This window comes from Chamaea fasciata, unplaced genomic scaffold (assembly GCF_029207755.1).
Source record: "Chamaea fasciata isolate MVZ Bird 193981 ecotype frontalis unplaced genomic scaffold, bChaFas1.0.hap1 SCAF_7, whole genome shotgun sequence".
Lineage (NCBI taxonomy): Eukaryota > Metazoa > Chordata > Aves > Passeriformes > Sylviidae > Chamaea > Chamaea fasciata.
The window spans coordinates 41,995,774-42,012,545 of record NW_027094092.1 but is presented as its reverse complement, the minus strand read 5'-3'; the positions used below and the strand labels follow the sequence as shown (position 1 = coordinate 42,012,545).

At 45.1% G+C, this 16,772-nt stretch overlaps 1 protein-coding gene and 1 long non-coding RNA gene across 5 annotated transcripts in view; one reads left to right on the top strand and one right to left on the bottom strand.

The window, feature by feature from the left end:
* Positions 1–16,772, bottom strand: part of NRXN3 (neurexin 3) — a 980,761-nt gene that overhangs the window by 344,774 nt on the left and 619,215 nt on the right. For 3 of the 4 annotated variants that reach the window (XM_066188591.1, XM_066188589.1, XM_066188593.1), the window contains exon 1: positions 6,035–7,031. The exons of the other annotated variant lie outside the window; for it this stretch is intronic. In XM_066188591.1, the coding sequence (XP_066044688.1) occupies positions 6,035–6,278 (244 nt within the window). In that variant the 5' untranslated portion in view covers positions 6,279–7,031. Of the gene's footprint in view, positions 1–6,034; positions 7,032–16,772 lie in introns of those variants that run through there. 4 annotated transcript variants of the gene reach the window in all.
* LOC136292630 (uncharacterized) overlaps positions 6,721–16,772 on the top strand; it is an 84,875-nt gene continuing 74,823 nt past the window's right edge. The window contains exons 1-2 of the long non-coding RNA XR_010721925.1: positions 6,721–6,734; positions 7,981–8,054. This is a non-coding gene — a long non-coding RNA (uncharacterized lncRNA). The remainder of the gene's footprint in view (positions 6,735–7,980; positions 8,055–16,772) is intronic.

Here is a 16,772-nt window from a genome sequence, read left to right as displayed (position 1 = left end):
GCCATTGGTCAACTGCATGTCTTCTTGTGTATAGAGGTTACACAGAAGACACGAAAATGATCTTTTTTTTTTTTTTTTTTTGCTAGTACAAATGACCTTTTGTAGTTATCAAAGACCACTAGGACAGCAAGTCCAAAAAAAAAAAGAAAACAAACAAAAAATCAAAACAAACAGAACAACAACCAACCAACCAGAAAACACAAAAAAGAAACCATCATAAGGCAGCCAAGCAGCACAGGACTGTCATCCTGGGCAACTACACAGAGAGCTGGTTTTCTTAAAGCACAGCATATGGAAAAGGAAAAACCAGAAGAATGGTCACCCTTTGTACTCTGCAGACAAAACTTACATTCCTTGCACTGAGAAGCTCCAGCTCTTTATTCAGTTACCTTCAGTGCAGCAAACCATGGAACTTCCCCACCACCAGCTGGAGATTATTCTGCTTATGTCAGTACTGCCACATTACATGACCTAAGTGCATCTTCCTGCTTCTAGTAAGAAGTGTAAGGAATTTGGAGCTCCCAACAGCACAGTATATAATAACCCAGTGGCTGTCATAACACTGTTCAAACAGATATTTTCATGCCATGGCAAAAGAAGAAAAAGAAAAAGAAAACAACAAGAAAAACTAGGCAAAATTATTAAGAAAAAAAAAACTCTTGTATTTTTAAATGTACAAATATTATAAAAAGTAACATTCTCATTTTGCAATATTCTGACTACATAGGTGATGTCACATAACCACATACTCCTTACAACATCAATGCCTATAAAAAACATACAGCAGGATCCTTCATCTATCTTTGAAATGTAGTCATGTCTGCAGCACAATATGCTTTTAAAGCAGTTGCTTGAAAAGTCAGGGCTGTATTACCCAAAAGCAGAAACAATAAAGAAAACAAACAAACAAACAAACAAAACCTCTCTCCAGCCTTAATTGCAAAGGAAATACAAGGAGGAAGAAAGCCCTGATCTAATTCTGACTAGGACTAGCATTCCCCCTTTTGCAAAATGTGCTACGAGATACTGAGTAAGCACAAAGTAGCTTTCAGAGGAGGCTTTTTTACACATCTTAAGAGACTATACCTTCAGCGGAATAGGTTTCAAAGAGCACAGAGACCTATATTAAATAAGACTGACAGGGTTCAACTTTTAGTTTCTCATGTTCCAGATCTCTTAAGATCATTGGGATCTCCTAAGAACAAGTATCAGGTGAACAGACTTTAACATCAGTTTCGGAGATCAATGCAAACTATTCCTAGGGAACAGTTAACACAGGGCACAGAATGAGGAGTCAAAGCACCTGACCAGAAATTGTTTAACAGAAAATCATGCAAAGGGTAAGTCAAATAGCAACTCCATTTTGAGGAAACAAAATGGAGTACATACCTTTGTACGTTCAGTAGTTGAACACAGATTTTATTCTGTGTTCAACTACTGAAAACTGTGCCTTCTCAGAAGAGCTACAGTCAGCAAAGGGAGGGGAAAGCCCAGCTATAATCACTCAAAACTCCAAGTGAGTGAGTTTGGATGCTTTGATTTCTGGATAGCCAGCTTGAGATAATTTAAGTAGATTTATTTTAAAAATACTCAGTCATTGTTAATATTTCTGAGAAAGGGAACATAAACATTCAGGCATACAGCAGTAGCAGTCTTTGCCAAAAAACTAGGCTTCGTTGCTGATATAAGAATAAAGGCAAGCCACAGAAGGCAGACAGACTCGTAGCTTTTCACCTTTGCAGAACTTAATTGCAACCTTAATTTCAACTATGAGTGAAGTTCATTTTGCTGGATTGCTGACTGCTCCGTACAGAGTGATTTTGTCCATTTTGCTAAAGCTACCAATCTTTGCTCAAAGTAATCTCCCGGTGAAGGAGGACCAGGAAAGGTCCTGCTTTGTCCTGGGGAATGGGACTGGGGAATGGCCAAGGATGGGGAATTTGTTTCCTATCATAAAAGGCAGGATTGTAAGAACATAGAATCTTGAGATGAGGAATAGGTCACTTTGGGGGAGCAGCAAGGACATACGTATTTTAAAAAGGGTACACCACTAGAGTTGTGTGTGGCAATCTTTGACACTGGTTTGCAGAATACTTGCCTATTTTATGGAAACACTCACTTGATTTGTCCAAGCATTCACTCGCATTTGCTGATTTTAAAGGAGATACAAGAGAAGGAAATGCTTCACCTAAATAACAGAACTTCTAAGAATTGATTCAGGCCTGAGAGTTATACTTACAAGATCTGACGATTGCTCACTACCAGTCCTCACAACGGACCTACACTTCTTCCTATGACTAGTGCAACAGTCTGGGCTAGCCTAGGCTCCACAAAGTGAAAATGAAGAGAGACTATCCCATGCCCACCACTGCTCCTATAGCTGCAGAGCAGTCCCTGCAGGCAATGGCAATCTGCACAAGGCATCACACATCGCCTCTGTGCACCCCTGCTCCACAGCCATTAACGACAGCCAGAGAACAAACAGCTGGAGGAGAAAAAGAGAAAGCAAATTAATTAATTAATCACTAAGACCAAACGCACAAATCCTTTCATTTTATCAGCCAACCAGAGGCACACATTATTCATCAGTTGAGGCAATAAGGATGTGGAAAGAGGGGCTGTGAAGTCACTGCTGCAGGCTCCGGTAAAGCAGCTGACCCAGCACGGCGCTAAATAGCGCAGGGGAGACAGGAGGATTCAGCACATGTGAACTTTCAATAAACACAGCCCCAGCTTTGTTCCTCCCTGTTTCACAAGCCCCTAGTGAAACAAAAAGGAATCAAGGGTTTCCCTTCCTATTATTCAGGGATAAAAATTCTGCTATTCAAGGAAGGTCCTCACATAGAAAAAAGATTTGTTCTAACTTGCTGAAGTCCCCTGCCTGGCCAGGCTCACTCCCCCGCTGACAAGGAGGTAAGCTTGTCAGAAAGACTTTCTCCTTGAGAAGATGCACTGTGCCAAGTTTTGCATTTTCAGGTTGCAGTCCAACTACCATAAAGGACCAGGTCGGTGACTTCAGAATTAACTCTCATAACACCACCACAGCAGCAACAGCCAGATCTGGGTCTGGTCCTGCTCAGGGTAAGCCACAAAAAGGTTTTCCACTCATTTTAAAGGAGCACTAGACACAGACTCCAAACAAGTGTTCACTGCTTGTGAGACATTTATTTTTCCTCTGTGCTAGTTATTAATTTGCTTCTTCAAACAGATTGAAGTCCACTGGGATGTAGGAGAAAAAAGGAAAATATGTTTAAATACAAGACTGAGTCCCAGTGGTCAACACTGTGGGGCTGGAAGACAACACAGCAGGGTGGCCATGATCCTGATCTGATTCCTTTCAAAACCTGTATTAACATAGCCACCAAGCAGGGCAGCTTGAATTTCTAATTTCCCTCTAGAGGAATTTCTTATTTCCCTCTAGGAAAAACAAATAATCAAAATCCCAGGAAACACAGGGAGTGCACAGACTCCTTGGAATCTGACTCCACTACACTGTTACAGATCCAAGTTCCAAGGGCCTCTGTTGTGCAACAGTGAAAGAACACACAAAAATAAACCATGCATGTTTCCAAGACCAGCTGTCTTTGTGGTCTCTTCTTCCTCCCTCTCTCAATCTCCCTCTCTCTGTCCACCCCATTCATCCCCTTATTCATGCTAAAGGGGGTTTTTATGACAGCTTTGCTACATGGCATGATGAGGAAAGGAAAAAACAAAACACCACCCCATCCCCCCCAAAAGATCCCCCAAACAACTCACACTGACTTATGCACTAGCCTGAGCTATTTCCCTTGATTCCTTTCTGCAATGGGGACACTGAAAAAAAAGCCTGTTTCTCACTGAAGTTGATAACTGCTTTTGTTCCTGGCTCTTAAATGAGGCTTTGCTTGACTTTCAGGGAGATGGAAAAGCCATCAAGGAGAAAAGAGCTATCATTTCTTGACCAGGAAACACACTCTCATAGACTACTGCCTGACTTTTACAGCAAAGCCAAACACTATCACATTTTGTGACATCCTTCTCTCCTTTCTTCACAAGTGACCTACAAGCCAGACTTTGCTATCCCCTTTCATCACAGGAGAAAGAACTAAGCTACAGAAGCTGGGCTGTTGAAAACCTTTTGAGGCAGTGACTGGCTGATCCCTCATATTTCACTTTAGCACAACAGGGACTCTCTCACATGGTCCTCCAGCATTGCTGCAAATAACAGGGCTCCTGCTGCTAGTGATTAATAACCCATAACTGAGTTTCACATGGGTGGTGCTTAACAGATGGTCTTGATGTCTGGCATGGCATTGGTTCCCTTTCCATGTGGGGCCTGAATGCTTCTCTTGCATTTTAGGATGGATGTGAACTTCGGAGCAGAAGTGGGAGTTTGACAGGCTGAAAGGATAGTGCCAGTTGTGTCTGCAGAAATGGCTGAACACCTCCCCCTCAACCTACTGCACCCATTGCCACCTCAGTCCTGAGTCCTCGCCTCTGCAGCACAGTGCTACTCTGCAGTGCCCTGGGCTCCCCCTCCCGCGCTGCCAGAGCATCGACGACCTACCTTGCAGAGCTCCCTGTCACCCTCTTCCAATGCCCTCCAGCAGCTCTGCCAGAGCCCCTCCTGCTAGCACAGCCCTGCTCAGCTGGTGCTCAGCTGTGACCTGCAGCATCTGCCTCCTGGCTGTGTTTCTGAGTCCTTTCCCTCTCCAATGCGCCCCGGCTCAGACCTGCAATACTGAGCTTCTTTGGCAACTCTGCCAATGTACCTAGAGATTTCACTGGAGGTCCATTCATTGCTGTGCCATTTGAATCCTTCAGACTGCTCTGCTGGTCATCTGAGCACTTATCCGGGATGCTCCAGGTTTCAATATCCATGTAACCCTGACAGAGCCCTGCCAGCACACCCTCATAGTGTCTGCTGCAGCCAATGCCATGCGGCATTTCAACCAACTGTGCCAGAGCTCTTCCTTCCTTCCCTTCCCTTTCCTTCAAAGTGTTCCTATGCCTCATTTCTGATACTGGTTCTTCTTCTGGCCTTGCACAAATGTGAGTCTCTAGGTGAATACTCCTAGGATGGAAGGCCAGACCTGACCCTGACCTGCAGCCCTGGAGGGAAAGGGCCAGGTCTTGGCCTGCCTCCCTCTCCCAGCTGAAATGACTGAAAGCAAAAGCTAAGGAACAAGGACAGAAGACAGGAAAAGGTGGAGATGAGGGAGAGCCCCCCATGTCAGACAGGCCTAGGCCAACTCCTGCCAGGGTGAGACTTGAGAGAGGTGGGTAAGGGGCTGTGTAGGTCCAGCTGTTAAGCGTTGCTCAGCATTTCAGGGGCACTATACTGGCCCTCTCACTCTTGGCATCTTTCAGACACCCTCTCCCCTTCTCTCTCGCTGCCAGAGTGAAAACCTACTCCCTACTATTTCCTGCCCCAGGGCTTCCCAGGAAGACTCTACCAGGTACCAAGCAGGAAGCCAGGAGCAGGAATGAGACCTCGCCTTTTCCTTTGTACGCCCCTTTCTATCCTCACCCAGGAACGCTGCGAGCGCGCAGGCAGGGGAGGAGCGGCGGCGGCAATTCCCCGAGCCCCCGGCTGGCCCTCCCGCAGCTGGGCGACCGGGAAGCGAGGGTGGCCGGCGGGGAAGACGCGCTGCTGCAATGACCGTATCAGCCGCTACAAGGCAGGGAGTTAATGATTCCCCGTCGCAGGATCCCAGCGGGACAGGAGCGGATGCCCTTCCGCCGTCCCGAGCTGTTCGGCGCTGCCGTCTGACACGGAGCGACCCGAGCCCGCCCCGGCCCCCACCCTCCGTCCTGCTGGACCACACCGGCCGGCGAAGTGGGCTCTCGAAGCGGTGCGTGCTCAGCCCTAGGCTCTGCTCGGGGAGGGGGCCGGGGAGGAGTGCAGGGTTAATGGGGAGGGGAGCTAACGGCAGAAAAATGAGGGGCAGGGAGGACCCCCCTCCCCCGCAGACACAGCCATCGTCCCTGCTCCCCCTCTGCTGCTCCAACTGCTCTGCAAAAAGGTTAGAAAGAAACAAGAGTGGGAACCCACCGTGTCCTCCTCGGAGGGAGACAGGGGAGCGGTAGATAGAGATAGGCACAGAGTGGTGCTTGCTGCCGTGGAAGTGATGCTCATACTGAGCCTGAGAAACAGACGAGGAAGAAGAGGCAGAAGAAGCCACGTTAGAGGAACTCCACACAGAGCTGACGATACATCCCCAAAAGAGGGAGCACATCCACAGGGTCCAGGCGGGGCGGCGTCCCGGGCAAATGCTGGGGTCTATTCTCAGGTGCATGGTCAAGGCACAAGACACCTACAGACGGGCAGTCTGAATTCCAGCCAGGGAGAGAGAACAACGTTCATGATGCCAGGGGACCCATGCTAGCAGAAAGGAGAGTCGCTTCCGAGGCTCTAGGGGGGTGCGCGTGTGCTCAAGAAAAGAGACAGTGTGTATGCGAGAGAGCGAGTGCTAGCACGGAAGGGGAGGGATGGGGGAAGGTTAGTAACCACACAGAGACGAATAAGACGCGCCGTTTCCCAGGGCTGGATCTACAGTGGCAGGAACCCCGCGGCCGTACCGAGCCTCCAGGAGTGCGCAGGAAAGCCGCACATGTCCGCACGAGGGTCCTGTTCAGGTTCCTCCAGGATCACGGGGTCCTTGAGGACTTTTCCCTGCCTGCGATCGCTGTCTCTCACTTAGCTGAGAGGGACTATTAAAAACGAAAAAGAAGAAATAAGCCAGGGACCCCAGGTAAATTTTTGATTGTTTTTTTTCTTTTTATCCCAATTCCGGGGGGTTTTCTCTTGCTTCTCCACTAGCAAGTGTTGCAATGCAGAACTGCTAAGACACGCACACGCGCACACACACAGACACACACACAGCGATCTAGATTGTTATCCTCCTTCCACCGAATCCAGGCGACCGAGGGCTCAAGCCGATTAACCCTGCGCAGCCGTCGAGCGCATCGCCAGGTCTTCCCGGGCGGGCGGGCGCGTTGGAGCAGCCGGGGCGTGCGGCGCGGTCCGGGCGCGGAGCGAGCGGAGCCGGGGGTGGGTGCGGGCGGCCGGCGCCAAGTGCGGGCAACTCGGCGGCGCAGGTGAAGCGCAGCCGGGGCGGCCGGGGAAGCGGCTCCGCCAATGGGCGAGCCGCATGCAAATGTCCCGGCGCCGGCGAGCCAATGGGGGCGGCGGCGGCGCTGCGCAGAGGGACCGGCTGGCTCCGGGGGGAGGTGGGGCCGGAGCGCGGCACCGCCCCCGCCATTCATGCGCTCGTGCGGTCCCGCGCGCCCCCGGCCCCGCGGCCCCCGGGAACACCCGGCTCCCGGAGCCGGCCGCACCGGGAACCGGAGCCCGGCATCCGCCGCCGCCCCGAGCGGCCCCTGGCGAAACGCGCCCACCCCGTCTGTGCGGGGACAGGACCTCCTCCCCTGCCGCCGTCCCGCTGTGCCTCGGGGGCAGCCGGCGCGGGGAGCCCGTGGCTCGGGGATGGACGCGCTGAAATAACGCCGTCCTCCCGCGCCGTCCTGTCCCAGGGCTCGTCCTGCGGCCGCAGCTGCTCAGGAGCAAAGGAAGAACCAGGAATGACCGCTCTCTTTAAAACTCCCCATGACTCTTACAGATTTTTTTATTTTTTTTTTATGCTCCTGCAACAATAGGCGTAGTCCAAACAGGTGCACCTGCACTTGATCCCCGGAGAGTGAGGAATGCAGCCGGAGTTTACAGCCCATAAATTAATAAACAAATGCAGTAGTATTACCGAGTAGTTTACTGCCTATCAATTTACATGGCAAAAATCCCCAGCCACGCTGGGGAAGGCAAGCACCAAGAGTGAAGAAGTGACTTACACAGGATCACTCAGGGAGCCAATAACGAGCTTTTGAAAAGGAGCCAGCCAGCCCCAGGACTCGCCTTGCACTGCACTGCCTCCTTCCCTTTCATTTATTCATACAAACGAATAAATTGTTTATGACTGTAAGTTTTCTTGTTTTCCCCTCTAGAACCGTGTCTGTAGGTGTGCACGCATGCGCCTTTGAAACCTGCTGTTGGACTCGAGTGTTTCCCTAACTCTGAGGTGCAGTGTTTTCAGTCATTGATCTCAATTTGGTACAACATGTCAGTAACTTGTAATGATCAGCCTGAGTTGCACGCCTAATACTTTTAGTTGAGCCTGATATGCTTGTAATTTATTTTCTAGTAACTTATACTATAAGTGATGTAAATCAGGGGCTAAAGCAGCCAGAAATGCTTTGGTGTTTTGCTGGGTTTAATCAGTGATTGTGAAAATCAAGAATATTATCTTCACATTTATCTAACATCTGCCACCTAAGAATCTCAGAGTGCTTTAAAATCTTTCATTAATGAAGCCATTCAACAGCTTTAGATATTACTTTGCCATTCTGTAGATAAGGAAACAGAGGCTCAGTCATGTTGAGCCAGTTAGTGACTGATAGACATGGGAACGGAACAGACACTTGAGATTCTCCACCCCAAGCAGTACATGCTGTTAGTATAAACTAATAGACTGATTTGGTGGCCATTTGCTCACCTTAAAGTGTGAATATCAGGTTTCCTGACAATGGGACACACGGGTGGAGACAGGACTGAGTAACCTGTAGTGCAGATGCCTCCTGGATGGCAAGTTTGCAGTGCCATACAGAGGGCACGGAGCAGTTTTATCTGTGCAAGACAATTTTTCCTGGCCCTGAGTTTTGTTGAGGAAACTGAAGTTGCTGCCGTATGTGTGGTGGGATGCCCAGAAGGATGCTGTTCTTTATGGGGAAGAAGCTCCCTGCTTCTAACTACTTGGGGTAAAAGGAGGGGATATAACTTGTCATAATATCCTTGAAGGGCTGCTGACCCATGAGTCAGCACCCTTGAATCCTTTGTCACAGAAGTCCTAATTTTCTCACAGTCCACAGACAAAGTACTCTGAAAAATTTATTGTGTAGTTAAGGTGTAAGGAATCTGATTTAGGGGAAGGAGGGGAAGGACATGTATTAAATGCACCTCATTGAGTAGCTGATTTGTAAAATAAAGGAAATCTGAATGAGTTTCAGACTCAGATAATTATAAGCAACGCAACAAAGATCTGCCTCCCATCATTTTACTTTATGTTTTTTTTCTGGCTACAGCATTACAAAAAGGACAGAATGTATCACACATTACAGGATCAGTTAAAGGGGCTACAGGTGCTACAGGTTTAAACATTGAGGACTCAATGCTGCTTTTCCAGGAGGCAGTGGTGGAAAATTCATTACTTTGTGAGGAAAATATATATGTTTTAAAAAGTGCAATTCAAGAGATAAGAGATGGGGAACTGCATGGATACACTCCTTGCCCTGCCCTGAAAGAGAAGAAAACAGAAGAGTTGTTTCTTTGACTAAACTGTGGTAGCACCCTTCAGCTTTTAATTCCCCTTTAACAGTCCAACAGGCCACATCCTCTTCTCCATACTCAGTCATGCTGTCCACCTACCAGCATGGTTCCTGGGCAGAGCCCTCAATAGACAGCAAATTACCAAGCTCCAAAACAAATCACTGATCCTTTTCCTCATTCAATCTTCCACCAATCCTTCCCCACATACAGAGGTAGCAGCTTAGGTGCTGGTATGACATACAAAGGTGAGCATCACTTCAGACTGCCCTGGCCAGAGACAGAAAATGCCTGGGCAGTCCTCGAACAGGAGAAATAGAGGGGCTGTGTATTGCCCCTCTGATGGGGGTTTGCTCTGCGTTCTGCCTACCAACCTTCCTTTGCTGGAAACCAGTGAGTAAACTGCCTTAGGCAAAAATGAGAAGGGCCAAGAAAACCAAACTCTAGGAGTACACCATAAAAATAAATAATGAAAAAAAAGGAAAACCTGTGAAGCTAGCTATAAATATATCATAGGATTCTGGTGACACGGTAAAGTACTGGAACTTCACTCTGCCTTGCTTTATGAGATGTCAGTGGATGTATTTACTACCCTGTAGTTCACAGGTGACTCATTTATTTAGCAGCACCACCGCAGGAAGAGGGCAGATTTCAATTGCAGTTTTCCTCTTGGGTGGCAAGGGGAAGTTTATAGCCAGAAGTGACGTTTCAACATTATTCCCACTAGATTTACTTCAAAAGAGGCTGGCTTTGTTATATTCATATTAGTTTACTTAATCTGCGTAAACATAGAGTCTTTCTAAATGCTCTTGTGTCTTCAGAACCAAGATGGATCCCTTAAAGGACAATGGTTCCCATGATATGTTGCTCCCTACAGGCTATTTCCTATACAACTGTTTCTTTTACTAAAAGAGCAGAGGGCCACTACAATCTGCAGAAATAAGAAAGCAATTGTTTCTGAATTTTAGAATCCCAAAAAGAGACCCAGTCCTCTTCAAGCCCAGAAAGAGTTTATACTCAACCTTATTTAAAGGAGCAAGTACAACTTTCTCTATATTTTCTATTAAATCTTAGCTGTTAATTACTTTGCGGCAGTCAAAACTGAAAAATCAGTGCTGCTGTAAAATCACAGATCTTTTAAACTGGATCCAATGGGGAAACTTGATAAGCATTTATCAATACAGGATCCCTGCCAGAGATGGGCCAGCTTTGCCTCCACCCAGTAGAAGCTAACAAGGTACAGTGTTAGTCAGTGCTTTGCTATATAATGAGGTTAAGAGAATAAGGTCAGCTAGAACAGACTGTCACCCAGAAGCTTTTCTCAGACTGAATTGCTTCTCTCAAGGTTCAAAAGAGTTACATTATTTTTTTAAAGTACTTTCCCAAAAGAAGAAGGAGGGTGAAAACATGTCATATTTATGATGTTAAAATACAGTATAAAATAAAATAAAATAAAATAAAATAAAATAAAATAAAATAAAATAAAATAAAATAAACGAGAGGGAATAGCATGCTGTAGAGAGCTTAGGACTGGAATATAGACACCTTTGTCTTTAGCAAGCTACTTCAAATTCTGCTGACAACAGCAGTGACCAAAAATCTGGTAAGTTCCTCAGCATTGCTGGCAGAATTAACTGCTCTGAGACTAGTCCCTGGTGCCCCACTGTCCTTGTCATCATTGTCTCTCTGCAGGCAGCCTCAAGAGGCAGGACCCAGCAGCACCAAAGAATTATCACTGTTTGCTCATCCAGAGCGAAAAGGGAGGGTTGCTCCAGGACAGGGCTGAAAACTACGCACACAGCTGCTGTTATGCAGTCCTTTTTCTTGTGTGCAGTGCTTTTTTTGTGTATAACCAAGTTGCTGCAGTCTCTGTAGTTCTCAGTTTTATTCTATATCTGGAGGAGAAAAAAAAAAAAAAAAAGGCAAGCAACCTTTTCTCAGGGCTTCTGTGCTTTTCTTTAACAACCAAGTATATCCACTTACCCACAAAGGTTGAGGCATATGCCTCACACGTTACCAGTAATGCAGGGCAAGTATTCTCTTTTCTGCTCAGCTCCAAGGGACCACAGATTTCCAAAAGCAACTAATATAGAAGGGCTTTAGAGCCTAGTTTTGTTCTCATTTATGTCAGGGTGAATAAACTCAACAGAGCCAGTAGATTGACATCAGGGAAGGGAAATCTGACCCTTGGTGTTCATTTGTGAGAAGAAAAATGCAAGGTGATTACAGCCAGTTAGTCTGGGCTAGCAGTAAGTTAGCCAAAAGCAATGGTAACCACTGAGACACAAATTCAGTTCTATCAAACATCCAATTTAAGGGCCAAATATCTTGTACAGTTCAGTACTTCTGACACACCTAGAGTCCTGTGTTGGTGGAAACAAGCAAGAACAAGTGCATGGGCACACAAATACAGCAACATATCTCTTTTTGATAAGCATTAATCAACTATAATTGGGAAAGAGGCAATGTCAGGATTTGCTGATGCAAACTGACAATAACATGTTAAAATTGCCCCTGTTTGCTGGATAATGTACAAAGGATGATCCACTGTACTCAGCACTACATAAACTAACACAAGCTGAGAGTCCCTTCCCTGGAGAGATTACAGGCTTGCTGGAAAGGTCTGAGCCAACATATGTCAGAACAGCTTTATGAGCAAACAGTACCTTTTTTTGGCCAAAGTCTGTGCTAGTCTGCAAACCTAAGAGAATGGAAGGCACTGGCAATAGTGCCTTGACACAGGAGTGTCTAGACCGTGCTTTCAGCCCTGGGCATGGGAGTTCTTCACTCTACTCTTCAGCACAGAATGTGCTGTAGAGACAACCCTGACCACCTGCAGAAGACACCAGCAAGCATCCTCTCTTCTAAAGCTGCCTCAAAATTTGGGACAAAATCTTTCCCATACCTCAATCTCTACCAGGTCAGCAATTACGAATTGGATTTGTGTTAAATAAAGCATGCCCAAGTTTAGTTTATTTCAATCATCATAAGGAGGTTCTGTTATTCAAAACCAACCATCTCCCTTTCTGTCTCATCAACACTTTAGTCCCTGCCTCTGGGGTACTTTATCAAAGCGGGCTAAGCAGGCTCTAGTCCACCCTTCACCTGTGTGCTGACAGGCAGACTCATCTCACAAGAGAAAACTGATCTTCTGTGGCTGCAGAGCTTTTTCCTCCAGGAAAGTTGGAACTGCATCTATATCTTTTACTCTCAGTAGAAGCTGGGCTCAATGGCAGCTGCACAAAGCTTGTCAGGTGGAGAAACAGAACTTGCTTGGACTTCTTGTATCACTTTCGTCAATGAAACTTTTTATCAAAGGTTTGTTCAGGCTCAGAAAGATTAGAGAAATTAAAAGACTGGCGAGTTTGAAAAAATCAGTCTTGCCCACTGCTTGATCTTAGATAATTATTGAATCACCAATGAAGAAAAAGAGTTAAACAGTTTAATTTTCTGATGTTTCTTTCACAGAATTCACACTTCTACTACCTATGTTTCACTAAGTATACCAGTATAAAATGGTAGTTACCTGTAGAACTGATTTCCATCGTTCATAACAGCCCCCTCTTACAGGTCCGTGACTTGCCTGTTTTTATGTTGAGCAAAATTCAATGAATTGAATTTTGCTCAACATAAAATTGCTAATTCCTAGTAACTGATACTACGGATGCATGTAGCTACTATGTTTATGGAAACAAAAAGATATGTGTACCTTCTCTTTACATTTGCAATTGGTGTTGGCAAGTGTAAGGTGAAGGGGAACAGCCTGTTGCCAGCTTAGGTGTGAGCCCTGCCTGGGATAACACACTGCTGTGATTCCTTGCCTTCAGTGACTCTCATAGCAGCAATAGGTTAGATGCACCAGCAGATGTGCTGCCTACTGTAATTTTGTCTGTATCTATTCTGCAGATCTAGATTTAGTTCTGGAAGGTCCTCAAGCCCAGTGTCTTACACACTTGGGCAAATATTAGTACGGCAGAACTATCATCTATGACACAAATTCTTAGTGTGGAACAGCTGGGAAATTATTTTTAAGAGTTCCCAGTTCTAAAATTTAAATAGCACCTGAAAGGCTGAAGTAGAAAGACACAGAGAATAGATGGAGCTCAAATACCTGCTGAGATAAATAGCAAACAATTTTAATTTTACCCATGAAAGCAGAAAGAAGACTTATTTTTCCTTTTTCACTCAAAGAAATCTGGTTTGACACAGAAAGGAAAAGCTGGAAAAACTGTTGCTTTTTTTCCTTTAAACTGACTTCTGTACTAAGAAAAAGTGAGTTCTCTAATACGCACTGTGTACAGGCTCCCCTCTGCTCCTCTTCTCTCTTCCATCTATCATCTCTGCCTGGCTTTTGCCTGTAATCACCTGTTCAACTCACAGCAATAGCTGCCAGGTGAGTGGTGTTTGCTGTGGTCATCCAGCCACAAAAAAAAAAAAAAAAAAAAAAAAAAAAAAAAAAAAAAAAAAAAAAAAAAAAAAAAAAGAGAATTAAAAGCAAAGAAAGATACAGGGGGAAAACCTTTCAATGACATGAGCGCCTCACCACCCGACAAAGAGCAGGCTGATTCCAGCGGCCAACCCTCCTTGCGTGGGAGCTGCTGGTAGGTGTAATTTCCGAAGATGTATACCTTGTCAGTGTGCAGGAGATGAAAAGAAAAAGAAGGTCAGAGCAGCCAAAGCTAAAAATTTGAAGGACAAAAGAAGACGCTGTGGGGAACAACTCTTCTGCTTTTAACCCTGAGAGAGCTCATTCTGCATGGTCTGTATCAAATTGCTTACTGGCTAAGGTATAACAAACAATAAGTTGTTAGATGGCCTTCTCCGTGCCCAAAGGGCACAGCTGTTTTCACATGTGGTGCCTATGCTACATGACCTGCACAGGGTGGTACACAGTATACACAGTTCAATTGCTCTCAACCACAGAGAAATGAACTTTTCCCCTCCAAGTAACTAGGCTCATAATAGACTAGGCAGACAGGTACCTTAAGAGGCTATTTTGTCCCTGTCTCCACCAGTGCAGTATAAACTTTGCCTACAACACTCTTGGTGATGTCCAAAGATTAATGATGAAGAATCAATTCTCTGGAAGCAATATATACCAGTGTTCAACTTTATCTACTTTTTTTTTCCTCCTTCTCACAAATCTGCCATAGTCAAAGAAGTCACATGTAACACCTATGAATTACAAATGCATTAATCATGAATTACAAATAATTAATCTTAGCTTTCCTTCTGCCCAGAAATAGACATACTAAAATACTGTAACTAACAGCAGTATATAATATATTGCAACATTCTGATGGTATAGATAAGTATCTCACTAAGTATGTGAGCAATATGACCACCACACAGGCAAACAAGACATCATTATTTGCTCATGGGAGGCATCCAGGCAACAAATAGTTGCAAAAAAGGACAAGATAAGCATAAGGGATGCAAACAGACAGGCATCCTGCTAACACACAAGAAGCATGTCTTGGGAAAAAAGAACAAGAGAAGCAGCACTGTTGGCAGTTGAAGATCCCATTTTTGGGAGATCAATATAGCATTAAAGAATCAAGTATGTAAAGGGTAATTGGATATGGAAGATGACAAGCCAGCATCACTTCCAACTTCTCTCATCCTTCTCTACTTCTCACTTCTTCTGCAGCTAAAACCACCAAGAACTGTAGTTGTCAGTGCTAAGTGTAGAGAATCGGCTCTGTGGCACTGTATAGTCACAGTTAATTTAGGACATAAATGTTAAAGAATAACAGTTCTGTAGTTTTGAATATAAAGCAATAATTAATGATAATATTTCAGAATTAACCATTAGCACAACGTGTGTTGCTACTGAAGGAGTTCAGTAAAGTTTTGGTTTAAAGTTTAAAACTGGTTTGATTTACTAGAGTTCTATACATGCCCTTCCTAGCAATCTGTAAATTCCCAATATACATATACATACTCATTTTCAGTTGCAATATTGAGGTGTTATTTCTTCTCTACTATGCAAGAAAGATTATTTCCTTCCTCTTTACAGATACTATTTACATATTTGAAGACTTCTGCTAGGTCCCTCCTCCCTTGACAAGGACATTTGCTCTACTGTTCCTTAGAAATCTATGGGTTTAGACTGTTCATTATTGCTGGTTTCATAGAGACTTTTTCAAAGTATCTACATTTTTCTTGAAGTGCAATGTCCCAGACTGGATGCAGTCCTTCAGATAAAGTCTTAAGAGCACTGCATACATAAGAACAATTATTTCACATATCTTATTGATGATACTGCTGTTTACATTTCTTGTAAGGCATTTGCCCCTCTTGCACAGGAGAGCTCTTATTAGCACCCTGCTAGCTACTCCCAGTTATATATTCTGTAACATAGAAAACACTACTAAGCCCTGGTTCACAGGCTCCTAAGCCCTTTGTACTGAGATTTTTAAATGGTTTTGCAGCTCTCAGAAAGTGCAGTTTAGGTCACTGTAGTATTATGCTGAGATGTATAGTTATACAGCATCAACTACCTGTTCCATGCTGATGTATGTAATACTACCAAGGACAGGCCCTGGCTTCAAGACATGCAATGCACCCACACCAAAAAATTAAACAGATGGAAGCAGAATACAGTCCAGGTCCATTTGCAGCAACCGATCAGGGACCTTACTGGGGTAGTTGGTCTCCAACAGAGAAGTTCAACAAAAGCACAATAGTGAGAATAAGGACCATGAACTGCTTTAAAAACATCTCTCTCCTTATGAAGCATCTCCCTCTCCTGTCATTCCCCAGGGTCTCAAACTCCACCTACACAAGCTCCCCCAGAACTGCAGGTCTCCTGAGGTACCAGCAGTTTCCTTGACTTGTCATATCCTCCAACTCATGTAATTCAAAGAGTGTTTGTAGTATTCACATGGATGCAAAAAGCCAACTTCCTCAAACTGAACAATTCCCTTTGGCCAGCACCCTAGTCTTTGAGCAAAATGGGAGGGAAAGCACCCTGCAGCAACAAAATCCCACCGGAGCTGCAAACACCACCAGAGCAAGTACCGTCATCAGGAGTGCAAGGGCTTTAAGCAGCAGGCAGCCATGAAAATTGGGACATGGAAACAAAGGGAAGGACTAGCAAACTCCCTCAGTGATAGGCTGTATACAACAGATAAGGCATGAACTGCTACCAACATGAATGTACTATCTATTGGATAGAACCAACAAAAAATCCAGCTATTCATTGAAAAGCGCCAAGGAAAGAACTAGAAATAGCGATGCGGGGGTTACACTTAGATGCATGCAAACACATGTGCATGCACACATGCACACACATTTCTGCTTTGCTCCCTCCTCTGTAGCCTCTTTATCTCTTCCCCAGACCATCAGCCCAGGACAACTACAGAACAAACAAACAAACAAACAAACAAACAAACAAACAAACAAACGGGGGGGG